The sequence below is a fragment of the Gorilla gorilla genome, chromosome 5, assembly GCF_029281585.2.
Source record: "Gorilla gorilla gorilla isolate KB3781 chromosome 5, NHGRI_mGorGor1-v2.1_pri, whole genome shotgun sequence".
Classification (NCBI taxonomy): Eukaryota; Metazoa; Chordata; class Mammalia; order Primates; family Hominidae; genus Gorilla; species Gorilla gorilla.
This window is the reverse complement of record NC_073229.2, coordinates 56,774,527-56,801,351: the sequence shown is the minus strand read 5'-3', so window position 1 is coordinate 56,801,351 and position 26,825 is coordinate 56,774,527. Positions and strand designations below refer to the sequence as shown.

Genomic DNA, 26,825 nt, shown 5'->3' with positions numbered 1-26,825 from the left:
ATTCTAAGGCACTCCATGAAAATGTCATTTTCAGCATTCAACATTCAGTGTGCATCCATGTATTAGACACTGTATATCCTAGTAGGGTTTTGTGGACTTGGAATTAAATCAACCCTATTTTATGATGTTTTAAGATTCATTACTGATCTATGAATCTACAAGGTCATAATGTACAAGGCATGAATCCTGGTCTTAACCATCCATTTGCACAAGTTGAATAATTAAATTTTCCTGTAACATTTAAAGTTCCAGCTAAACTGCAAATTTGACCTCACTCCTTGTGGCTAGACAATGACCAAGACAATGTCATAGGTGCCAGAGGAGGATAGAGCTGGATTCTCGCTTATTTAGCATATCCGCTACAAAGCCTTCAGCCATCATCAGAGCTCTGAAAAACTCTAGTGAGAATAAGGAGACATCATGTCTTATCTTCTCCCTAATGGGGAGAGGCACTCCCTAATGGGAATGATGTTGGCCAGCTGACTTCAGCCACAAGTCTCCTAATGCTTAGGAATGCCAGGAGGTGGACTCTAGAACACACTTACATTACTTTGTACTATTAAGAAAGGAAAATGTTAAATATATTTGCAGTCTGAGAGTGGAGATAGGAAACGTTAATGGGCCATTCCCATGTTCAGAGAACGTAGAGAAGATACATGTCCTTTCAAGTCTTGATCATTTTGTCTCTGCTTCCTAAAGAGAGCATGATCCTTGCGGCACTCAAAGGGTAGCAAATCCAATGAACTGTTCATTATTGAATTTAAAAAATGAATGGCCATCTTTCTTGTAGACTGATAGCAAGTCTAATGGAATGAAAAGCTGATTTTTTGAAGCCTGTATAATTTTTAAAGACTATTGATATATTTTTCTCTATAAGAGCTTGAAAGCAGTACTTTTGTTTTGGCACAATTTAGTTTTTTGTTTGTTTGTTTTGTTTTGATTGTTTTTTAGATGGAGTCTCGCTCTGTCGCCCAGGCTGGAGTGCAATGGCGCGATCTCCGCTCACTGCAAGCTCCACCTCCCGGGTTCACACCACTCTCCTGCCTCAGCCTCCCAAGTAGCTGGGACTACAGGCGCCCACCACCATGCCCAGCTAATTTTTTGTATTTTTTAGTAGAGACGGGGTTTCACTGTGTTAGCCAGGATGGTCTCGATCTCCTGACTTCATGATCCGCCTGCCTCGGCCTCCCAAAGTGCTGGGATTACAGTCGTGAGCCACTGCACCCCTGGCTGGCACAACTTAGTTTTAATAATTCCTAAACAAAATTTCAATCATCAGTGGTGCAAAAATGATTCCTATGTTCATATGTTTAACTCCAAAGGGAGAAACAAAAAGTTGGGGAAAATCTTCAACAATAGTAACCTTCTATTCTTCATGAGAGTAAACCACCCACATGAAAACAGGTGATTTGATTATTTAAACATCTGAGTTACATGTGGTCTAAATCAGATGCTTTAAAAAAATTCTTCCCCCTCAAACCCATAAAGCATAATGACTTCTTAAAACACTTGTCAAGCTTGTTCTTTTTTAAAAACTCACAAGTTTGAAACATGTATCTAAAATACAATTTATAAAATGCTTAATCTGCTGATTCTGGAGCCCACAGTGCAGGGTGGGATGCGGGTAGGCAGCTGCCCACTACACCAGCACAGCAAGACTGCAGGGGTGTGGCCCTCCCTCCCAGGCCCTTCTGTTCAGACACCCAAGGGGAACATGTGCACCCCTGGGATCACACGACCAGAAAACAAGACCCCAGAGGTTTCTTGAATCTCTGCTTACCAGAGAAGCTGAGTGCAGCCCTGCCAGCCCATCCCTGAGCAGGGCACCCCCAGGTGGGACAAAGCAAGGTATGGCTCGACTGGGCAGGGCAGGGCAGGGCTGGGCAGGCAGGTGGGCTCTGGAAGGGGAGGATGGTAGCAGACAGGGTGTTGCCTCCTGCCTGCAGGTGGGGAGCACCCTGATTGAGTGGGCTGAGAAGGGTTGGTCACCAAGCCTGGACCCCCCAGCTCCTTTGGTTATAGGCTGATATCAGAGTAGTGGCTCACGGGAAGCAGTTAGCTGGAAAGTCTGAGGCCTGGTCCCTAGGGTCAGGGAGGAGCTAGGGGAAGAGGACAGTACCGTGAAGGCAGATAAAAAGGTAGCAGCCTCAGATTTCTGCATCCCCCTGGGGTTTGCCAACCCAAAGCCTGCAGCTTACTTTATAAAGAGAAGAAAAAAAAACACTTAATGAAAGTTATAGACAGCTACCCCCCACTTACCCACACACACAAAATCCAAATGATTTTTTTCATCTCTCCTCCAGCCTCCTCCCAACACAATACAGTTTCCTGTTTTCTTTCTTTTTAAAAATTCCCTTTTAAGCTAGGATTATACTTTGGAAACTCAGGTCTAAAGTAACACTTGTTATGTGTCCATTCCTATAATAGTAGTAATCCAACAGTTCAACACACTCACGGCTGTTGTTTGACTTGTGCAATCAGCTGGCTTAAAGAAAGCTGAAGAGTGCTTTAAATACCATTTCATACAAGGTCTTAGAAAAGGTGAAAGAAATAACTAATCAGGAAGATTGCTCTTCTCAAATTTATAAGGAGTTGGTTGGCATTTTGTAATGATTTACACTAAAAATAAGCAACATTTTCTTTTCTTTAATAAATGAACTGGTCCTTATGCAATAGGCCTTAGGCTGTGCAGTATTTCCTGTCTAATCAGTTACTAAGCTTCCCAGCAGCATCTTTGAAGATGAGGAGAAATGATGTTCCTGCCACGAGTTTAAGACAGGCAGTTTTTCCCCCAAATGAGAAGCAAATGTAGTTCATTGGTAAATTAAACAAAAGGTCAGAAATCATTAAACAAAGATAGGGTTGGTCAACCCCGTTGAATAAAAATGCACTAAGCACCTTTCCCGGTTCTTTGCTGTAAGGCAGGGACATTAAACTGCTGAAAATTAGAGACACCCAGGAATCTTCTAAAACTCCCAATTCCCAAGTCACAGCTCAGATAAATACAATCAGAATCTCTGGAGGTGGAACCCAGGCACCAGATTTGTTTTAAGGCAGGGATTCTCAGACCTTAATGTTCATGGGAATCACCTGAGGAGGGGGATGTACTAAAAGTGCATGTTCTGATTCGGTAGGTAGATCAAGAGTGGGGCCTGAAATTCTGCATTTCAATCAAGCTGCCAGGTGGTACAGACGCTGCTGGCTGGTGGACCACATACTGGGTAGCAAAGGTCCAACGTCAAGGTTCTTCACTCATTAGAATGACCAAGGAAGCTTTTCAGAAAATTTATTGCCACCAACAGTGTGACAGCATTCCTATTTCTCCGCAGCCATTGTGAAAGACAGTGTGGCAATTCCTCAAGGATCTAGAACCAGAAATACCATTTGACCCAGCAATCTCATTACTAGGTATATACCCAAAAAAATACAAATCATTCTGCTATAAAGACACATGCACACATATGTTTACTGCAGCACTACTTATAATAGCAAAGACATGGAACCAACCCAAATGTCCATCAATGATAGACTGGATAAAGTAAATGTGGTACATATACACCATGGAATACCATGCAGCCATAAAAAGGAATGAGATCATGTCCTTTGCAGGGACATGAACGAAGCTGGAAGCCATCATCCTCGGCAAACTAACACAGGAATAGAAAACCAAACACCGCATGTTCTCACTCACAAGTAAGAGCTGAATAATGAGAACACATGGACACAGGGAGGGGAAAACACACACTGAGGCCTATTGGTGGGGGAAGGGGAGGGAGAGCATTAAGACAAATAGCTGATGCATGCGGGGCTTAAAACCTAGATGATAGGTGCAGCAAACCACCATGACACATGTATACTTATGTAACAAACCTGCACGTTCTGCACATATATCCCGGAACTTAAAGTAAAATAAAAAAGAAAAGAAAAGAAAATTGATCGTATGGATTCTAGAGGGCTCATCCCTAGAGAATCTGATATACTTGTTGGGGCCCCAGGCAGTAGTATGTGTTAAAAGCTCCCTGGGTGATTTTACTGTGGAGGCAGGTGGGAGAACCACTGCCCCATAAAAAGCTCTGCAGACAAGTCATTGACAGTCACTGATGCACAGTTGTTTTAAGAACAAGTTTGACAAGTGGGAAGAGTACAGGCACAATATTAAGAAGACTGTCACTAGTACAAGCTGACTCTTTCCAGGGCCCCTTGAGACACACACCTTCTCTGAAATGACTAATCCAGGACATAATTGGCTCCAGTAAAACTTCGGTATAAACGGGAGAGTTGGGACTACCTGTCTTAGCAAGGCTGGGATCAGCTAAACCCATTTAAAAATGTAATTTCTGCCCTGAACTATCTTTTCCTTGAGCTAGTTTATGCTTCCTTTCCCTTTAACCAACCTCCCACTTCTCCCCTCTCTCGCAAACCTTTCCACTGTTCCCTCTGTTGACAAACTCTCATATTTTCCACCTTTTCACAGAATGTTCTTTCCACCTTCCGCCAGGTTGCCCCGGCTCAACCCTAAAGACCTTGTCCTTCCCAGCTGTTCCTCCACCCTTTAAGGGAATTTCTGCTGCATTGACAACCACAGCCTCTGGCCACATGTCCCTCCTCTCATTGTCCTTGCCATATACCCATCTGCTGCGACCCATTAAGCACTCTGACAACACCTGGGTCTCTCCAGTACCCTATTCAGCATCTGACCTCTCAGACCTTTGGCCTCATCGTTTTTTATGACCTTCTCCTCAACTCCATCCCTTTTCTTCATTTACTTCCCTGTTTAGTTCAGATCCATCCTTTTCATCTCTTGCCTGGCAAAACCGCAATCCCAGATGAATCCAAATGCCCCCTCTCTCACGTCTATACGAGGCTGCTGAATGAAACTAGAAACCATCACACAGCCACCATCACCACAGTTCACCATGAAGAGCCTCAACAGAATTCTCAAGGCCACTTATCAGTCCTTCCCTGTCCCCCTCATCTGCCCTCTTTCTCAAACTTCCGCCACTCTTTTAAAAATCTCTCCACCAACACCTTCTTGCTTTCAAGAGGACCTCACCTCCTGCTTCAGACAGAGAGTAGAAAGCTTCAGACGGGAATGCCCTTAACTTCTTGCCAGCAAGCCTACCTATGCTCCATCACCATAAGCATCTATGCCCTTTCCTTCCTTATTACTCTTGTTACAGTGTGCAAGGTGCCGCCTGCCTGGAGCACATTTCTCCACCTGTGAGTGCTGTGTCCACCTCCTCCTGCCTCTTTTACCTCCTCCCTGGGATTGTTGAGCTCTCTCTCCCTCCTTCATTCCTCCCACAACCCCCTTTCTATCTTTCTCTCTCCTTCCCACCAGTATTTGAACAGGTTTAAGCCTCTCCTATCACTAAAAGAGAAAGAAAGAAAACTTTTTATTCTTATACCTACTCCTCCAACTTGATTCTCCTCTTCCCAGCCAAATGTCTTGAGAGAATTATCCATGTTATGCGTACTCACCTCGTCTCCATTTCCTCATTTCACTCACACACCCCCAAATCAGACTCCTGTACCTCCCCACCTATTCCACTGAGACTTCTGCCAACAGTCTTCTTGTTGAAAAATCCATCTGGCCATTTTTGGCCCATCTTACTTGCCCTCTTGGAGCACTTGCCACTACTTACTTACTACTCTCCTTCTCCTTGCCTTCCATGACACCATGCTGTCCTGGTTTCCCTCTTCCACACTGTTTGACATAAGGAGCCCATTCACAAGAGTCCAGGTGACCTGGAGGATGGTGCACAAGCATATTCAGCAGAATCCTGGCACGGATGACTCAGGAGAAAGATGGGCAGATCATGGCTCTGGTGACCTTTGCAGGAGGATGAAATTCCTACTTGGCAGGTGGAAGTGAGGAATGAACATGCTACAGTGGGACATTAGATGAGCCACTCATAGGCTGAGGTCATCAACGAGGGGGCCGAGGCCAAGGCAGAAGTTGCCGAGAAGAGCACACAAAGTGAGCTCTAAGGTAAGAAGAGATCAGAGGAGGGGCATGGATGGAAACCAAGGCATGAGAGTTTTCAGAGTCAGCATTCTAGCTCTAGTCAAGGGCAATGATGTCATCAGGGAGGTCGTTAGATATGAGGGCCGTGGAGAGAGCAGCTTCAGCACAGTGATGGAGCCCGGCCAGATTACAAAGGACTAGGTGGTTGCTAAGGAAGGTAAACACATGCAGAAACTGGAATTACAAGAGATGTGGTTGTGTCTAAGGCCAGTGCGTAAAAGCTGCTCACACAGAAAGTCAAGGAGGATGGGTTGTTATTCACTCAGAGGCATTTCTATAGCTCTGTGATGTGGGGACAGGGCAGGTTAGTGCTATCACTCACGTTGAAGTTTAGGACCTTGAGGTCCACTCACCTAGATTTCCCAAGATGTTTAAGGGTAGCTCTCATTCATCAAACAGTGGCACTGGGGCATGCTTAGAATTGCTATTAGATTAGAAGCTATCCCCAAGTCCCTTCCAATCCTAAAGGTCCATTAGTCCTTGGCACACTTTCCCACCTCCACAAACGGCAGACTTTTATAACTCTTCAAGACAAGCATTCAGAGATTGTAGCTAGTTGATGATGTTTCCCTGAAAACACACACACAGGCAAAAAGTTGTAGATTATTTTTACAGAAATACAAGATAACAGGACAAAAATGATCCATCTCTTTGATCCAGCAGGATTGCCTCTAACTGAAAAATCTTGATTTGCATTATGGAAGAAGTTGTCACTGATATCTGACACAACTGACTGGCATGGCTTGTCAAGACACTGAGAAAAAAATAACAGAAAAAAGTGGGCACAATTTGGCATCTAAATGGCATCAAGCTCCAGATTGAGCTAAACATTCGGAAAATAACGGGACTGCATGGTTCAATCTACTACAGAGGTGTGAGACCTGGGGAACACACTCAGCCTCTGCCTCCATTTCATTAGCAGCCCCTGTGAGTCACAGCTAACATCAAATGGCAAAGCATGGCTATCAATTAAGATGTTCTGAAAGGCAGTCAATACCCTGGCCTGAAGTCAGGCTCATTACGACTATATTCTTTGGGTTTAAACACATCCCCACACACAGCACAGACATGTACACACACTTGCAAGCTCATGCACCAGAATCTAAATCATGTTACACGATGCACTGAAAAGGCGCACCTTTGGGAAAAACAGACCAGGGCCATCCTTTGCGACACCCGAGAAAAACAATCTTAAATAATGTGGGAAGATGTGCACCAATAACTGCTGGGAAAACCCAGTGGAGCACAAAGGTTCCCCTGGCCTGAGTAATCTGCCGGGAGACAAATCCACACACAGAAAAAAGCTGCACGTTGAAAAAACTATCACAGGGTCACAGATATAGAGAGCTTGACTATTTTAATCATCCAGTCTAATTGCCACATGGTTGAGCTCGTCAATTGCTACAGAAATGATTGTGAGGGGTGCTGAAAATGCCAGATGAGCTCCACGGTGGCTGACTCAGCCTCTTCAAATATGACAGACAAAATATCAGGCCACCTATACGGCAAACAGCAGTGCTACAAACAGCAGAAGCTCAGGTGCTGACCAGGGGCAAGAGAAGCATGTCACTTGTCCTTGAGGTAGCACGGACCTCAAAGTCACTTAGGCCTGTGGAGCAGTCACCAGAGGGTCAATGAGGGAAACACACTAAACAGCATCAGATGCCACATTGCATTATACAATTATAAACATTAGCAATCATACGTGAATAAAGCCTTTGCAGGTGTTCTATAGTCTTCCTTATGGTCCAGGTGATTTTGATTACTGTATATATATTTGTAATGAAACTACAGCCTTTATGCAAACTGCATTGTGTTTTACTTAAATATGTAGGGTTTTTGTTTTTTTTTTTTTTTGAGACAGAGTCTCGCTCTGTCACCCAGGCTGGAATGCAGTGGCGCGATCTCGGCCCACTGCAAGCTCTGCCTCCTAGGTTCACGCCATTCTCCTGCCTCAGCCTCCCGAGTAGCTGGGACTACAGGCACCCGCCACCAAGCCCAGCTAATTTTTTGTATTTTTAGTAGAGACGGGGTTTCACCGTGTTAGCCAGGATGGTCTCGACCTCCTGACCTCGTGATCCGCCCGCCTCGGCCTCCCAAAGTGCTGGGATTACAGGCGTGAGCCACCACACCCTGCCTACGTAGGGTTTTTTTTTTAAAGCCATTTACTTAAATGTTTTGAACCAAAGAAAGAAATTACTTCATTGAAGAGGACTGAGTTAGAGGACATAAAACCCAGGAGATACATTCATGTTGGGAGATCAACTGTTGATGTCAAATAGTGTCCAGCGAGGCTTCCAGTTGGAAAGGACTCTATCTGTTTGCACACTGCCTGGGAACATGTATGGAGTAGCTGTAATCTTTATTTGCCAGATTTGGCCAAGTGAGGTGGAACAGAAAGTAATTTGTCCCTCATGTCAAGAGAATGAAAAGAGAGCAGAGAAGTGGTTAGTGTGCAGGAAGAGTTGACTTCCAGTCTTCTGTGCGACTAACAGAAAGCAGTCATGGGTAAGGGTGTGTGTGTGCTTGTGTGTAAAGGGTAGGATGTTTGAATAAGTTAGGGCTTTCCAAGACATGGAGAGACCTGAGAGAAAGAATCAAAGTCTAACTTGAAAGCAGAACTGAAGAAAAGGGAAAAGATAAGTATTATTAACAAATGAAGGAAAGTAAGGCATTAACTGAAATGTGATGTATTAGTCCATTTTCACACTGCTATAAAGATATACCTGAAACTGGGTAATTTATGAAGGAATGAGGTTTAAATGGACTCAGTTCTGCACGGATGGGGATGCCTCAAGAAACTTACAATCATGGCAGAAGGGGAAGCAGGCACGTCTTACATGGAGGCAGGAGAGAGAGAGTGAAGGAGGAACTGCCAAACACTTATTAAACCATCAGATCTCGTGAGAACTCACTCACTATCACGAAAGCAGCATGGGGAAAACCACCTCCATGATCCAGTCACTGGGATTACTATTTGAGATGAGTTTTGGGTGGGGACGCAGAGCCAAACCATATCATGTGAATCTACATTTGTATTTCTTTAAGTATTGTTTGGCTTTGTAACATTTCTTAACAAATATTAACAACTAAAGATTAGTTCATATTAACACTTTGCTTTTTAAAGTTATATTTTGAATGAAAAAAATCACTGAAAAAAATTATGTGCATTCGTGACTATGGAAAGCAAGGGATGAACCAACTCCACTCCCTTGGTTTCTAAATATCAAAGATACACTCAATAACCTCACACTTTTGAAAATCATTGGTCCTTACGCCTCTCCCAACTCCAAGTCTGCCAACACACCTCTCCAGTGCTCCCTGTCTCTCTGCCCTACCTGTCCCTCTCCCAATGTTCCCTGTCTTGTACCTTGTCTCCAGCCTACACTGTCCCTCCTTGCTCTCTCAGAGACCCCCATTTAATCACTCCATCAAACCTGTTCCCTCCTTGGCACCTGGTTAAGGTCCCAGGCCCTCTTCCTTGGACCTGGCAAGAGTCTCATTGCACTGGGCCTCCATATTCCAGTCCCTCACTTGCCTTCTCTTGGGATTACCTTCTGATATACAGCCCCAACCCCTGAGGCCCTGGAAGATTTTTCATACTCCAGCCTCATTCCCCACTACCCCCAGCCTTGCTCCTGAGCCCTGGCCACACTGGTCTCCCTGTTCCCCTGAACAAGACTTGTTTTTGCTCAGGCCTCTGCCTGGAAAGCACCCGCTCTTTTTTTGGCATCCCTGCTTCTGCAAACCCTACTCACTGCTTCCTGTGTGAAGCTCTTGGCAGAATTAATCTCTCTGTCCTCTGGGCTACCATGGCACTTAGTTCTCACACAGTGGGGCACTTATCACATTACATTAAGGTTGCTGATGTGTCTGTCTTACCAACCAGATTATAGGCTCCTTTAGGGCAGGAACCAAGTCTCAAATCTCTCTTCATTGAAAGTACCTAGCAGAGGGGCTGGCAAATGGGAGGTGGTCAAACAATCCTTATTAAGTTAAATGCTATTACTTCAGGCTCCCCAGCCAGAAATTACCTGGTGACGACTTACTCAAATTGAGGCTCATACGGAGGAAAGAGACTCATAAGTAGACACACAAAATCTGAGACCCATAATAAAAAATGTTCCTCCCCTAACTCAATGGAAATTCTGGGAGAAAAATAGATAAGTGAAATCTGGAGGCTGCCCTTTACAACTCTAAAGGCTACGGACTTTATAAAATACTATTTATAATTTGATATGTTCATAGAAATCACCATGGTTAGTGTTTCAAATTTAAACATTTTTAAGGTATTGGAAAATGCATACAGTGAATGAATGTATGTATACAAAGGACAATTAAATACATATTTTTCACGTATAATATTGATCAAAGTATGCTTTACACAAAAAAAAACCCTGCACAAATCATCAGTATACAGCAACATCAAGGAATTTTCACCAAGGGAATTCAGCCACATAACCAGTATCCAGATCTAGAAATGAAACATTCCTGGGCCCCAGAAGTCCCTTGTGCCTTCTCTCTCTCTCTCTTTCTCTCTCTCTCTCTCTCTTTTTTTTAGATAGGGTCTCACTCTGTTGCCTAGGCTGAAGTGTAGTTGTGCAATTACGGCTCACTGCAATCTTGATCTTCCAGGCTCAGGTGATCCTCCCACCTCAGCCTCCCAAGTAGCTGGGACTATAGGCACATGCCACCACACCCAGCTAATTTTTATATTTTTTGTATAGACAGGGTTTTACCATGTTGCCCCACTGGTCTTAAACTCTTGGGCTCAAGCAATTTGCCCACCTTGACCTCCCAAAGTGCTGGGATTACAGGCGTGAGCCATCGCTCCTGGCCCTTTGTGCCTTTTTCTAATCACTGCCCTCCTTCTACAGTCATTATCCCGACTTTGAACACTATAGAGCCATTGTGCCTGTTCTTCTTCTTTGTATAAATGGAACCATACCGCATGTAATGTTTTCTGTTTGGTTTCCCTTACTCAACATTATTTTATGAGATGCACCTATATTGCTACAAGAAACAATAATTCATCCTAAATCTGTAAGTGTGAATGTTTCTAAAATTTTATTACAAATGGAGCCACAAGCTGCTGAACCATAAGGAATTCAACATTTCTTCATTTTCACCAAGAATTACTTGAAGTAAAACTATCCATATTTTAGTAAGACAAAAAGGTGTCATGTTTCTGAACCTTACAAACTCTATGACATCAAGCCATTAACTTTCTCAGTAAACATTTCTAGAAGGAAGGAATAAATGAAGCAGAATTATAAAGCACTCTTTCAGGAAAAAAGAAAAAGAAAACTAGAAAACTGAGTGGGGGAAGACCCCCCTGAAGTTCTCTGAATACTTTTGTCACAGTCATTTTTGAAACCAATATAATTTTCTAAACCCTGGAAACAATTTTTGCATCTTTTGGTGCTTCATTTTTGATATTTCACAAACATTTAAAAACTATAAGTTAGAGAGAAACTTCTTTTTACTCTTTCATGTGTCCTAACCCCAGACTGATGGTTTGCTGAAGCTGGCGAAAAGAAAAAGGAATGGTTTTGCTACCACATTGTAAAGAATTGATAGGAAGAGCTTCAGATTGAATTTGTAAAACAAATACAGAAGAATTATTTGTGTTCTTTCGCCTTTGAATGGCTATGTGCAGCACCCAGCAAGCTACGCCTCCATATTGTTTTATATGGTATATATTTATCACACGATGCTACTATCCAACAATACGCAAATTCCAAGTTTGCCAAATCTCCTATGAGCACATACCTTGGGGATTAAAGAAACCAGTCATCCAAAACACATTAGGCCTCCCTTCAAATATCCACGTAGAAAACTGAGCATTTCTTTCCAAAAGTTCAGTGAACCAGAAGCCCAGTGTGGACGAATCCCAAGACACTCTTTTCCAGAGCTGAGGTATACGAGCATCATACATGTTGTCCAGAGCATCTCTCAGATTCTGGAGAAGAAAAAGTTAAAACACATGAATAGGAAACATCAACAAAGAAGGAAATGCCTACTGATGTAATAACAGCTCACCTCACTCATAATGATTGTTCCTTCAATGGCCAATTTTAGATCACTCAGGCTACTACGGAGTACTGAAATGACTCTTTGCATTCTGTCAATTTCTTGTCTAAGAAATATGTTCATTGAATTAAGATGGCCCATCTTTATCAAACGAGATTTCACCTAAAACAAAGTAAACAATGCAATAAAGGAGATTTTCTCATCTGTCATTTCTCTTCCAATAACCTCTTCTTTCTCAATTCTTTTTCTTCCTCTAGATGTATCTCTACCAGCCCAAATGAATTCTAAAATATGTCTTACAGAACCAAACTTGCCATTAAACTTTCCATTTCCTGGGTTTCCAGAACTACTGTTCAACTAAAATGATTTTTATTTCTTACTGATTGTACTTAGCTAATAATTGGAAATGTACCTTAAAGAGCTGAAATAAAATTGTACCTTTTTCTCCTTTCACATGATTAAGTACTGGGTGTCAGTTAGATATTCTTTTTGCAATCTAACCTTCATAGGAGTACAGTGGAATTTTTTTCTTCATTATGTTTGCAGAGTTATTAGAAATGTCATAGAAAGTTAATACAGCAAAAATCTTTACAGAGCAGTTACCAACAAATATGATTAGCTATAGTTTCCAAAGATCATTGTTGCCTTAGCTATGACAGCTAAAGAGAGCCTTTCCTAATCCAATCAATGAAAATATTTGATTTTTTGGGAGAGCCAGTTAAATATCTGTCATTTGTTCCTTTTGATGTATCACTTATTGACTATTTTGAAGAGATCAATACAAAAGCCTCTGGTTGTGGGAACAATAAAATATGACAATTATTGGAAAACAAGCCAATGCAATATACACATTTCAATTTGGTGACATATGCCCAACAAAAGATTGACTACAAATACTGGCAGGAACTCATAAAGGGATTTGAACTTTCTGCTGGCCACAATCAAAGAGATGCCAGAATCGAAAGAACAAGGAAGGGACACATGGAGTGGGAGAGAACTCAAAGTGAGGTATCAATCCAAAGGATCACAAGAGGCCAGGAGCTGCAGGATTCTCTGCCAGAGATGCCCACTGCCCCCTCATAAAGCCTGGAATGTTAGAGATGGGTGGGCTTCAGAGTCATCTGAACTGTTCTCCTCCTTTTATAGGACAGGCCTCTAGTATGGTGCAGAAGTTTCCTTTCAGCAAGGGATACCTGTGTTTACTGCAATTGGGTTGTTTCTAGTGAGTGAAAGAGGAAGACAGAAAGCACAAAAAGGGAAGGAGATATAACACTGAGCACAGATATAAAATAGGCAGCCTGAATAGGACTACCTATGCGGGTGGAGCAAACTATATTAAAATCAGTCAAGCATGCCAGTGGCGGTCCCTAACGCAGTCCGACGTAGCAACCTTCAGCTACTCTTCAGAATTCTTGGTTCTAGAGCCTACATTTTTGCAGCCTCCAGTGCCTCATTCTCATCTCCATCCCAAGTCCTTCAACCTCCAGTGGCTGAACAGCATATGTATATGCTATACATACATACATACATACATACATATATGTGTGTGTGTGTGCGTGCGTGCACGTGCGTGTGTGTGTATATATATAAATTATATCTATATATAATTCCCTTTAAATCAATCCATCTCAAGAGTGGAAATTCACCCCTAAGGAAAAGGGAAATTATAGAAATACTTTTGCAACCCCATGAGTGGAAAATAAAGCTCAGGTATTGACTACAGTATCAAATCAATAGCCCAGGTATCTCTAGTATATTAACAGTTTCAAACAAATCACCTTGTCCTGCTTAGGGTTTTAAAAGGGAAACTTTACTTGAGATAGAGACATGCTTAGAAAAACCTTAAACCCTAGAAAATGTAATTCTAGTCCTGATTTTGAGTATAATTATTGTTCCAGCCTAAAATTGTCTTTTTATTAATAAAATTTAAGACTTGCTGTAGTCTTATATAGCATTTTCATTATGTTTCTGGGACCAGGTAGTATTCTCTACAATAATGTAGCTTCATTTTTACTACAGAACTCAATGGTATAATTATATTTTGATTTACAAAATTCACTTTACAGCCACCTGTTCAAGAAAGATCTCTTCTATAAAATAAGACACTAAAAAGTAAGTGATCTTGGAACGGGGACAAGTTTTAGACGTCTCTTAGTACAAACTCTTTCCCATATAGGAATCCATTTAGTTACACCCCTGATGCTCAGTTTCTGCTGGAATAATCACCAGAACAAAGGTCTTGTTGGTGAAGTGGCCCCAACTAAGACTGGACAGCTCAAATTATCACAAGGTCTTGAACCTTTCCCCTAGCAATAGCAGTCCTGTGGTGTAATCTTTTAGAGTAAGTTTTATCTCACTTTCACATGCCAGTATTAAGAATCTTTGAAGGCAAGTATGCTGCCTTGTTTTTTGAAGATCACACCAATAAAACTATTGAAAGTGTATACTTACAATATTTATCCATTTAAAAATATTTTCTCCCCTTACTGTAACTATCTCTACATGAAGCTATTGATTTCAATATCTTAACCAAAGGTCTTGGTACCTATCTACACAATGGAAACAATAATTATTTTAAGAGGCAATAAAACACTTTTTATTGTTGGGACACTCATTGCATGCTAAAACTAGTTAAGACTACAGGTTCTAGAGTCAGATCACTTTGTGCTCAAATTCTTGCTCTGCCACTTAGCTTGGTTTCTGTTGGGGCTGTCCTGAGCACTGAGTGTCATAATGTGTATGAAGCACTTAGGACAGTGCCTGGCTTGTAATGAGTGCTCAAAAACACAGCTACTGTCCCATGCCACCCCATTCTAATCAATGAATAAGTGTGGTTCTTAGAAAACTTCAGATTGGTAACAGGGTGCTTATATTCATAATATCTCCACTAATTGTTCTACCCTATTCGATGAGTTTCAGAAGTGATTAAAAATCAATGGAATAGATGGGTGGATCATCTACCTACAGTTAAAACACTTGGAATGTCTTATAGAGTACCAAATGACCAACACCATTACTTTTTGGCCTTAAAGATTTTTGAGTTGTTTTTTTTTTTTAGCACAGCTTAAGGCATCACAGAAATTGATATATAAATGGGTCACTGTGGAAACTTTGACTGAGGAGGAATTAACTTGTGAAGGAATTTTTAAAAGAATGCAACAGAAAAGCATCATGGAAAATGTTTTCTTCTGATATTTTTAAGTTTTGAAGAGAGAACTACGTGAACAATGAGAGATGCAGAGTTTAGTAATACAGTCAAAATTTTTCACACAGGTAATCTGCCACATAGTCACCAACAGGTAGATTCTTGCTTTTCATGGTAATCAAACTTACTGTTTAAATATACAAATAGCCCTGTATGCCAGTGGGAAACCAGCAAGACTTACCTCATGAGGAATGTAATCAGGAGGGAGTTTACTCAGCATATCTTCAGATAATCTATAAACAATAGCCTCCCGGGTCTCTCCCACACCACCTACACTCTCTTTGGGTTGAATGTTGGTAATTGTTTCAAGAACAGCAGAAGCAGTGTTACTCTGATACCTAGTAAAAAGAGTGAGCTGTTCAGAATGTTACAGGGAAACATGTAAGAGATAAGTGTCAAAGCTAAAATGAACTGATAGAATCACTTAAATCAAAGCAAGCTACAAAAAAGAAGAAGAAGAAGAAGAAGAAAAGTTAACTACCATGAACCTAGAGGAATGAAAGAAACTAGAGATCCATTCTACCGCCTCCTAATAGGACATCAAGAACATCACTGAAATGAAACACTCTCCATCTTAAAGGAAAGAGACCCAAAAACGCCCTTGGAAATCCAGATCACTGCTTCACCATCTTGGTTGTAGCTAACCTGACCACCTCATGCTGAACAGCGGGCACACCTCCTTTCACTCTCCCCTGCTATAGACTGGTCACTCTAATAAGAGTCTGTCATTACAGGACAGCTTGTTGGCTCAAAGAGGAACATTCATATTTCCTCACTGAGTTATAACCTATTAAAATATTTTCGTCTTTTCTGTTTGGTTTTCTCATTTTTCCACTAGTTTTATGATTTCCAGGGAAATCTATTGATGCCCATCGGCTCCACCTGTTCAAATGCAGCCATGCATCTTTAAATCCATTTATTCAATAAAGATTTACCATGTACCAGGCACTGAGCTAAGTTCTAGAATATGGCAGGGAATAGGACATAGTTCTGTTCTCTAGTGGAGGAGATAGATATTAGATAATCCCATTCTAACAAGTGCTGTGGAGGGAAAGAACAGGATGCTTTCAGAGAGCTTTGATTCTCTCATTCCCACTCTCTAGCTTTCTTTCAGATCGACCAGACACTCTGAGATGCATGAATTTAGTCTCTGTCCCTGAGATGCTGGGTTGACCAGTTACCTGGACATATGAGTAGAAATGTGTGTGTGTGTGTGTGTGTGTGTGTGGGTGGGTGGGTGGGTGGGTGGTGGGGCGCTGTATGTGCATGTGTGTGTGTATGTGTTTGTGTGCCAGAGGTAATTTACACTAGAAGATTAGTAAAAGTTAAAAAGTCACATGTAAGTTGAGACCAGAAGGATGAACAGGTCAGCCAGGCAGTGGGGTGGGGTGGGGTGGGAGGCAGAAAAGGACATTCAGATAAGAAGTAAGGGTAGGGGTGAAAAGGGTTTCAGTGCATTTGAGGAACACAGATAAGGCCAGTGAGCTTGGAGCCAGTGAGCTAGGAGGAGCGACAAGGACAGAGAAGAGGCAGGAGCCAGACCATGCAGGGTTATATGGGAACTTGTAGGATTCTGAATACCACCCTAAAGGCAATGGGCAGCCACTGAAGATTTCCCTAGCCAGGTGTGACATGGTCAGATTTAAATTTTTCAGCCTTTTCTGAACTCCTAATTTACCATCTATACATTCACATAATTTTATTTTGGAGGATTATTGTTTTGTTTGCTAATTTGGTCTCTTGTCCAGATGTCAACCACATTCATATTTCCTTTTGTAGATGTGAGAGGCAAATCTAAAAGGGAATCAGCAAATGCTTGAGATTAGTGACTTGTTTTTCTGTTTTATTTTCTTGAACAGAAAACAAGCCATTGTAATATGGAAATATACATATCTAAATATTATACTTGCATGCCTTTTAATATAGCAATTCTACACCTAAGAATTAATCCTTAAAAAGAAAGAGACATTTGACATTTACATTTCTGACGGTATGGTGCAAATGTTACTGTGAACCACCCTTCTGAAACAACTAAAACTTCTGGAGAAGATATGAAAAACATCCTTTTAAAAACATCACTGAACTGGCAAGACAATAAAAAATCCTCAGGGTCAAATAAAATGAATGCTGGAAATAAAGTGAATGCTGGAATCCAGAGAGATAAAGCCAGATTTTACCCTGGGGGCATCAACTAACTGGTGTTTTTGAGTTTCTGTTTGGATAGTGCAATGAGACAAGAGAGAAGCCCTCATACCTGAGGTGGAAAGCATAATAGGAAATTCCTACATAAATCTGGGACCCCACACAGCTACAACCTCAGTATAAGGGTAAACTGGAAAGTAACCTCCACCTGTCAGAAGAAGATGATAGGTAACTTGTTCTACCTAGCTTAGCACTAAGTGGGGGAAAAATCTTTCCTGAAAATTCTGAATTCACCATGCTTGTAACATTAGTTAACAATTACTCATATTACCTGTGCAATTTGGAAAAGCTCAAGCCAAGAATTTATTTTAAGGTGGTCCTAGGAAGTCCTAGGTGGCACCTGATGGAAGCAAACACAACTCTTTCCTGGAACAATATACCTTTGACTCAGGTCTCAAATATTCCAACAGTCAATTTCCAATAGACATAAGCTCAAAGTCAAAAGTTTAAAAAGTTGTAAGGAAACAAGGAACTGTGAGAAAGAGCCAGTAGAAACAACAGAAATCAGAATCAGACCTGTGGAGATCTTAAGTGACTTTTCAGATGCACATTACAAAATATTGTATTTGCAATATTGAAGAGTTTTAAAAGGAGACTGAAAATACAAGTATTAAAGAGGAAACTATAAACATGAATAGCATATTTGAAAAAGAGTTAAAAAGAAGTTCTAGAAATAAAACATAACTAAAACTTAAAACCTATACTATTTATTGCTGCTATAACAAATTGCCACAAAGTCAGCAGCTTAAAACAAGACATATTTATTATTTTACAGTTCTGTAGGTGCTAAATATGACACAGGTCTCACTGGGCTAAAATCAACACATCAGCAAGGCTGGGTTCCTTTCCATAGGATGTAGGAGAGGATCCATTTCCTTGCTTATTTGGGTTGTTGGCAGAATTAACTTCCTCGAGATTGCAGGACTGAGGTACCCAATTTCTTGCTGGCTGTCAGCTGAAGGTCCTTCTCAGCTACTAGGGGCCACCTGCACTTCTTGGCTTGTGGCCCACTTTCTATATTTGCAAAGCCAGTAATGGCAAGCCAAATCCCTCCCGCCCTTGGACTCTACATGTAGATACATCACAGAAAAACCGTAGAAAACCAAAAACAAAATGAACATCTTAAAAGGAGCCAGAGAGAAAGAGCAGATTATCTAGAAAGAAATAACAATTACACCGGCAGTCAATTCCTCAACAGCAGCAATGAAATCCAGAAGAAAATGGAAAAGTGTCTTCCAATTGCTAGGATAAAATAACTATATACCTATAATTGTGTGCCAAACAAAACTCTCTTTCAAGAATGAAGGCAAGAAAAAATATTTGAATAAACGTTTCATCAAAGAAGAAATACAGATGGGTCAATAAGCACATGAAAAGATATTCAGTTTCATTATTTATTAGGAAAAGCAAATTAAAACAACAATGTAATACCACTTCACACTTACAAAGAATGGTTATGATCACAAGATACATAATAACAAATATTGGCAAGGATGTGGAGAAACCTGAACCTTCGTAATTGCTAGAGGGGATTGTAAAATGGTGCAGTCACTTTGTTTTGTTTTGTTTTGTTTTTGAGACAGTCTTACTCTGTCGCCCAGGCTGGAGTACAGTGGTGCTCGCTGCAACCTCCATCTCCTGGGTTCAAGCAATTTTTGTGCCTCAGCCTCCTGAGTAGCAGAGACCATAGGCGTGCACTACCACACCCAGCTAATTTTTTTGTACTTTAGTAGAGAGGGGGTTTCACCATTTTGGCAAGGCTGGTCTTGAACTCCTGAGCTCAGGCAATTCACCCACCTTGGCCTCCCAAAGTGCTGGGATTACAGGCATGAGCTGCTGCTCCCGGCCTGATGCAGTCACTTTGGAAAGCAGTTTGGCAGTTTCTTAAGATGTTAAGAATAGATTATGACCCAATGACCCAATAACTACATAACATTCCTAGTTACCTACACAAGAGAAATGAAAAGACATGTCCACACAAAGACTTGCACATGAATGTTCATAGCAGTGTTCTTAATAGCCCCAAAGTAGAACATGCCCAACTATTCATCAGCTGGTAAATGCATAAACAAAATGTGGCACTGGAATACTATTTGGCAATAAAAACCAAGGAAGTATTAATATACGCTACAACATGGATGAACTTCAAAAACGTTATGTTAAGTGAAAGAATCCAGACATAAAAGATCACATAATGTATAATTCTGCTTATGCAAAATGTCCAGAAAAGGTAAATTTACAGAAACAGAAAGTAGATTAGCAGTTGCCTGAGGCTGGGGATGACAGCCTGGCACAAATGGGCCCAACATTTCTTTTTAGAGTGATGGAAATCTTATAACATTATATTGCAGTGGTAAACTTACTAGAAATCATGTATTGTCCACTTGAAATGAGATAATTTAAGATATGCAGATTACATCTCATAAAAGCTGTTTTTCAAAAAAGGAGGGCAAAATAAGGCATTTTCATACAAAAATAGAAGAGTTTATCACCCATAAAAGAATGTCCCCCTCATGGGGGAAATTCTAAAAGGTATACTTTAGAAAGGAGGGAGGTTATTCTGTTGGAAGGTTTGAAGTATAGAAAAGAATGGGCCAATGCATAGGTAAGTCTAAATAAGTATTATAGTATAAAACAATCATTGTATGTCTAATTGTGGGATTATAAAAGATAAAATTAAAATACTGAAATGTCAGGAGGAGAGTGACTGTAGCTAAAGTCATCTAAGAGAAAGGAAAGTAAATACGTTCATTTTATTTATTATTTATTTATTTTAAAGAGACAGGTTCTCGCTCTGTTGCCCAGGCTGGACTTAACACTCTTGGGCTCAAGCAATTCTCCTACTTCAGCTTCCCAAGGAGCTGGGACTACAGGTACACACCACCATGCCTAGCATAAATATGTTAATTTTAGACCTAAATAAGAACTGACATTAAAATTTCTAGGGTAACTGGTAAAAGAACAGAAACAGAGTACATAATTTCCAAACTAGTGAAGAGAAAAAAAACGAAATGGGAAAAGTCTTATTTAGCAAAAGCCAAAAAGGAAGAAAAGAAAAGAAGCAAAACATAGAAAGAGTGGCGTAAAAAAGCAACATTGTATATTTGTCCTTTACATTTTATATACAGTATATATATTCTTTTGTATTTATTCAATGTTTAATAAGGCTGTTTTAGAAGCAACAATCAGACAAGTGTACAAAGATGAATCTATATGACTTTATAACAGTATTTGTAATAATAAATCTTAGTAAAGCTTTATAAAAATCTATATAGCCAATAAAAATGCTGATGTAGCTGTATATTCATTGATCACGTGAGGTGTCATTGCGGGATTATAGAATAAAATAACATGGCACCAAACCCAGTTATGGTATGATCTAATTTTGTTGTTAATATTGTGCTTATAGACACAGAAAAAAACTAGAAGGGTATTTTTGTAGTAGGATTTTTGTATGATGAGCTTTTTCTGTAATTATTAGTTTATTTTTGCTCTTTATTTTTCTCTATTGTTTATGCTTCTCAATAAGAATGTAGGACTTTTAGAATAAAGAATATTAAAAATCATTTTCAGTTTGAAAAACAGAGAAAAATAAATCCCCATAAGGCAAAGCCCATCACAGTTGTCAAGAAGTTAACAGAGATAAAACAGGGACAAATATTTCAGGTTCACTGAGATGCATCTTACAAACCCTTACTCTTTATGCCCCACCAGAAAGCACCCCTTTCTGCCTTTTCTCTGCAGTGTATGGAAAGAGCGAATTGCATCCTTCTCTCTCCTCCTTCCCTGGTGTCAGTTCCACAGCCTTTTGTGAAATTTGCCACACGAATTGGCAGAATCCTAAGAGGTTGCTGGGAAAGTTAACCAGGCTTCTTTGCTTATGAAACAGCTGCATGTGGGGGGGGAGTAGAGGAAATCCTATATAGCAGCCTTTGGATTCATTTAGGAATAAAGCTGAAGAATGGAGGAGATGCTCTGTCTTTGGCATTTTTATTTGATTAGCAGCTAGAATGCCACATCTGGACCCAAACATGCATACCCGAACTATCTGCTTCCTTTCCAAAAGTCATGCCATGATAAATGCATAAGGTGTCATGCTTCACATACAGAACTTTCAGTCAGATACAGTGATATGAGGGTCCTAGTATCAGATCTAGCAAGTGTTTGTAACTCCATCCAGAGTTGGAATATTAGCTTCATATTACCTTTAAATACATGACTTTCCCAGTAAGGATCAATGAAGTAAAACCTGATTTTTAATGAACAAAAATTGACTGTATAGTATATTTTAGATATAACTTAAAATTCTTTTACTATTTCTGTGAGCAACCTCTATTCAGATGTTGGGGATTTGGAATATCCCAGAAGACACTTATCTTAAAAGTTGAAACATGCATGCAGTTGAATACATGAACAGAGAACACAATATTCTAGTAAAATGACACAAAAGGCATTTGAGACCTATTCCGACATTTTGAAATATGGCACAATCCCAGTTTAAAAAAGTCATATAAAGTACCGTATAAGAAAAATACAAATAAGTCTGAGAAGAAAGTTCAATGAAAATAGCTGATGAGACAACAAAATGAAGTTAACAAAAGTCAAGGATCCACGTTACTATATACATTTTCAGAAATTTAAATTTGTATGTGATTCATATTACTCCATGAGCTCTCTCTAGCATTAGGTACACTACAGATAGAATATGTGGATGAACTGCTATGTTAGGGAAGACAGAGGGATGTCACCATGGCTGACATCTTACAGAGAGCCACGAAACACCAGGTAAGCCTGGGTAACATTGAACCTCTGACTTTATCATGAACTCTGTGCATCCACATTTCCCTGGAGCCCCAGAGCTCTTTGTTTCCTGTATCAAACAAATCCAAAACCTTATTATTTTAGTTCTCCCTTCTTCCTCTCCTGGACTGCTCCTTGCCCCATCTACTTTAGTGACATCAATGTCTGCCCAGTTGCCCAACTGAGAACCCTCAGAGATGGCTTCCTCCTTGCTGTGGCTCCCCAGACCTTCTTAGTTTCTAAGCTCTAGTTCCAAATCATTTCCAGCATCCCCTCCCCGTGACCCACCGTCATCCCCACTGCCTTCAGTTCTGCCCCCTAACTTCCTGATCATCCTCTGTGTGCGGCACTGCCATCACCTCCTAACACATCCTCCTGCCTCCAACCACTGTTCCAAGGTAAGTTTTGACATTTGAAAAGTGATTATTAAATGTATTCGAAGACTCCCCATAACCTTCAGGATAAAATCTGAAGTCCTTCACATGGCATACAAACCTTTTTCATCACTAAGCCTTTTTCTATCTCCAGCTTCTGCTCTTGCTTCCTTCTTTCTTCTTCCCACACTCTACCCTGTGCTGTGAGTTACCTGAAGCTCATCAAGCATTCCATGACTCCCCTCATATTTATTTGACTGTTCCCAAGTTACCTCCACAGCCTGGAATGCTCTGCCCTCATTTTTTCATCGATTATAGCTCATTCCTAACTAGCTATTAATATTAAGCTCAGCTTAGATGTCTTCACCTCTAGACAGCCTTCCCTAGACTGATGACATGCTTGTTTACCTTCATTCCAACTTCAGCCTGAATTATGTGATGGCAGGAAAAGGCTTAAATCTCTGTATGCAAAATGCTAATTCCCACCAACTCATGCAAGCAGAAATGGCCATGTAGAAGGTAGAGTACGTTAAGTAGATTTAAATAAATGATTAAATAACCGTATTCCAATTTAAAATATTGCCCCAAACTCTTTTGGCAAAACCTTCAAAAGCCACACTCTGCATCGACCACTCTGCTCTTTAAGCACCCCCCTCCCTCATGCTTTAGGCATACTGGACCTGGTTCCCAGAACACCCCACACACATCCATGTTTGCATTCCCTTCCTTGGATTGTTCCTTGGTGTGTGCATCCCAGTCTAAGTTCTTGGTCCTTACTGCTCATTATGTTCCTCTTCTTTGTACTCTGTCCTTGACCCCAGTCCTGCAGTCACTTCCTTCCCACCTCATCTCCAATCTGAGAAACTCCTGCACATCCTTTAAGACAGCGGTTCCCAACCTTTTTGGCACCAGGGACTGGTTTTGTGGAAGACATTTTTCCATAGACTGGAGGGGAGGGGGCGGAAAGGTTTCGGGATGATTCAAACACATTACTTTTATTGGGCACTTTATTTCCACTATTATTACATTGTAATATATAATGAAGTAATTATACAACTCACCATCATGTAAAATCTGTGGGAGCCCTGAGCTTGTTTTCCTGCAACTAGACGGTCCCATGTGGGGGTGATGGAAGACAGTGACAGATCATCAGGCATTAAATTCTCATAAGGAGTGTGTAACCTAGGTCCCTGGCATGTGCAGTTCACAGTAGGGTTCTCACTCCTATGAGAATCTAATGCCGCCACTGATCTGATGGGAAGCAGAGCTCAGGCGGTAGTGCTCACTCACCTGCTGCTCACCTCCTGCTGTGTGGTCCAGTTTTAACAGGCCACGGACTGGTATTGGCTTGTGGCCCAGGGGTAGTGGACCCCTGCTTTAAGGCACAACTTAAATGGAGCCTCTCTCACTAGCTTTCTTTGATCCCTAAATTGGAATTGATTGCTTCTCCACCTGTGTTATCATAGCAATGTATACATACCCTGATTTTAGAGTTTACCATATTGTACCTCATCAGCATTTGCCATTCATCATCTTCCCCAACAGATGATGCGCTCCAAGAGCACGGAGTGCATCTTACTCGTCTTTGTATCCCCAGGTTAGCCAGACAGTAAGTTCTCAACAAATGTTTGTTTGTTGAATTGAGGCCAATTGGCTTGCATTTTATTAAACCTCAAATACAAAGGACAGCAATTCAATATTTAAAGGACATGAAAATTTACTTATTCCTTCTTATGGTAAAAACATAGTATATTGTTATTATTGTTTTTTGATTTCCTGGCACCTTTCAATGTATGTGTGTGTGTGTGTGTGTGTGTCTGTGTGTATAAATGCCTTATTACAACTTTTGTATTCATTTCTAATAATGAATTAGGAACATTCACTTCTAATTATTATATATCTATTATATAATATGACAATACAATATAATAATAAATACATCTATAGATATTAGAAATATCTATCTATCTATCTCTCTCTTCTTGAGTCTTTGACAATTGATAAGTTCATTTGTTTTCATAGGATATTTTCACAGGATTCCCCCTCTCAGAGTTACTTGTATTTTTCTTATATTTTATATGACTTTTAAAAACTGTGATCGTGCCCTACTTCAAAATTCAGGAATGGGTTGCAAATGCCTTTTGTGCCATATATACATAGTCCTCAAAACACAGGAGAATCAGAAAGATATAATTTGAGAGTGAAGTAAAACTATTCTTCTTATTATATTATCAATGCAGATCTTTAATGATTAAAGACAAGAAAACCACAGTAAATTTCCATTCATGCTAAGAAAAGCAGAGTTCATGATTCCTACCTGTTCTAGCTACAAAGAAAAAAAAAAAAAACAAAAACAGAAAGCCCCATATCCAAATTCTCAGGTGCTCTCTCAGTCACCTTCAGCTTGAGCCCTCCGTGGAAGTGTGCTCAGCACCAGGGGCTAGGTCCCAACAGTGCACACCATTGCAGAGATGACCATTTTGCTCTCTGCTGACTCTGGCCAAGTTCACTGGTGCTCCAAGGAGAGGCTGATGGAGATGCTGCTGCTGCTAGATCCCACCTAATAAATCACTTTCATCGTGAGTGATTTAATTTTTTATGAGATGATCTGAACACAGGCCTCAAAACATAGATGCTGGGAAGAAGCCTGGAAAAGCTGATCCACTGTGAATAAGAGCTAGCCAAGCTCTCCCCAACACACATTTTACTATGCACAGAATGTCATTCCCTGGTATTCCAGGGCTGAACAACTCACATTTCTTTTTCCACAATGTGATTTTATGTTTGCAAAGATATGAAAGGCAGAAGCCTAGTTAGCTAGCTATAACTGAGAACTGCAAATCTCTCTATATGCCACAAAAGCCCAAGGGCTTTCAGGAGAATGGTCCTCATAAATGCTCTGAGATGAAGAACAAGAGCTATAATATTCCTTGAGGGTTGGTTCTAAGTTGTTTCTTGAAGAAAATTTCTCTTTAGAGTAAATATGGGAAGAAGCTCAGATTGCCCTTGTAGCTTGGTGGTTCTGGGAAGTCAGGGTCATGGATAATAGAAATGCAAAACAACTGAAAAACAGAGCTGTCTATGAAATAAACAACTACCTAATGAGATATTAGTGCACTGTAATATCCAAATCAGTCTAGATTTACATACGTCTTTGCGCATGAAATATCAATGAGCATAAATTTTTCAAAAAATCTAAATCTCAAAAGTGTCCTCGAATACTCAAAGGAATACATTTCAATTTGTATTGCATTGAAATGAATATAAAGGTTGTAATAAGGCATTTGATAAATTTCAGAAAGTAAAGAAACATGCATAACCACTGATGAGAAAAAGAGTGAAAATAAGCAACCATTTTTGACATTGAAAGAGTTGAATTTGCAGAGTCTTTGGTACCTTATAAATCTACATAATAAAATGTGAATAAACTGTATATTTTCATGGTTCCTATCACTATGCTATCTAAACTCTTGAGAGAGATTTTACTTATTTTAAAGCATTTATTCACCTTGATTTCCCCCTCCACTTCAGAGATTCTGCATTCTTATGCAAGGACTGAGGAGAGAGACTTGTGATTCGCCCTGCCCAAATCTCCCTCTTCTCTCAAATTTGTGGATGCTAACTTCAGAGTGAAGATTCCAATAAACAGGGGGCATCGAGTTCTCCATCATTGCCCAATTATAGCCTATCATCAAGTGATGGCCGGGCACCGTGGCTCATGCCTATAATCCCAGCATTTTGGAAAGCCAAGGTGGGTGGATCACTTGAGGTCAGGAGTTCGAGACCAGCCTGGCCAACATGGTAAAATCCTGTCTCTACTAAAAATACAAATATTAGCTGGGCCTGGTGGCAAATGCTTGTAGTTCCAGCTATTCGGAAGGCTGAGACATGAGAATCGCTTGAGCCTGGGAGGCAGAGGTTGCAGTGAGCTGAGATCGCACCACTGCACTCCAGCTTGGGCAACAGGGTGAGACTGTCTCAAAACAAAACAAAAAACAAAAAAAAACAAACAAAAAGAAGCAAGAATGCTGTTGAACACCATGGATGGTCAGATAAATTAATGATTCCTCTGGCTGGGGACATTCACACACTTAGCCAGCATATCTTAGAGAGTCTTCTCTCATGGCTAAAGCTGTTATCTCTGCACACATGCATTCAAATCTTTCACCTGGGCTCCAGTCCA

The 26,825-nt window shown here is 40.6% G+C and overlaps 1 protein-coding gene across 2 annotated transcripts in view; it reads right to left on the bottom strand.

The window, feature by feature from the left end:
* DNAH8 (dynein axonemal heavy chain 8) overlaps window positions 1–26,825 on the bottom strand; it is a 394,484-nt gene that overhangs the window by 6,363 nt on the left and 361,296 nt on the right. For both annotated transcript variants that reach the window (XM_063707575.1, XM_019030248.4), the window contains exons 89-91: window positions 15,448–15,604; window positions 12,071–12,223; window positions 11,801–11,990 (exon numbers count right to left, since the gene is read on the bottom strand). In XM_063707575.1, the coding sequence (XP_063563645.1) occupies window positions 11,801–11,990; window positions 12,071–12,223; window positions 15,448–15,604 (500 nt within the window). The remainder of the gene's footprint in view (window positions 1–11,800; window positions 11,991–12,070; window positions 12,224–15,447; window positions 15,605–26,825) is intronic.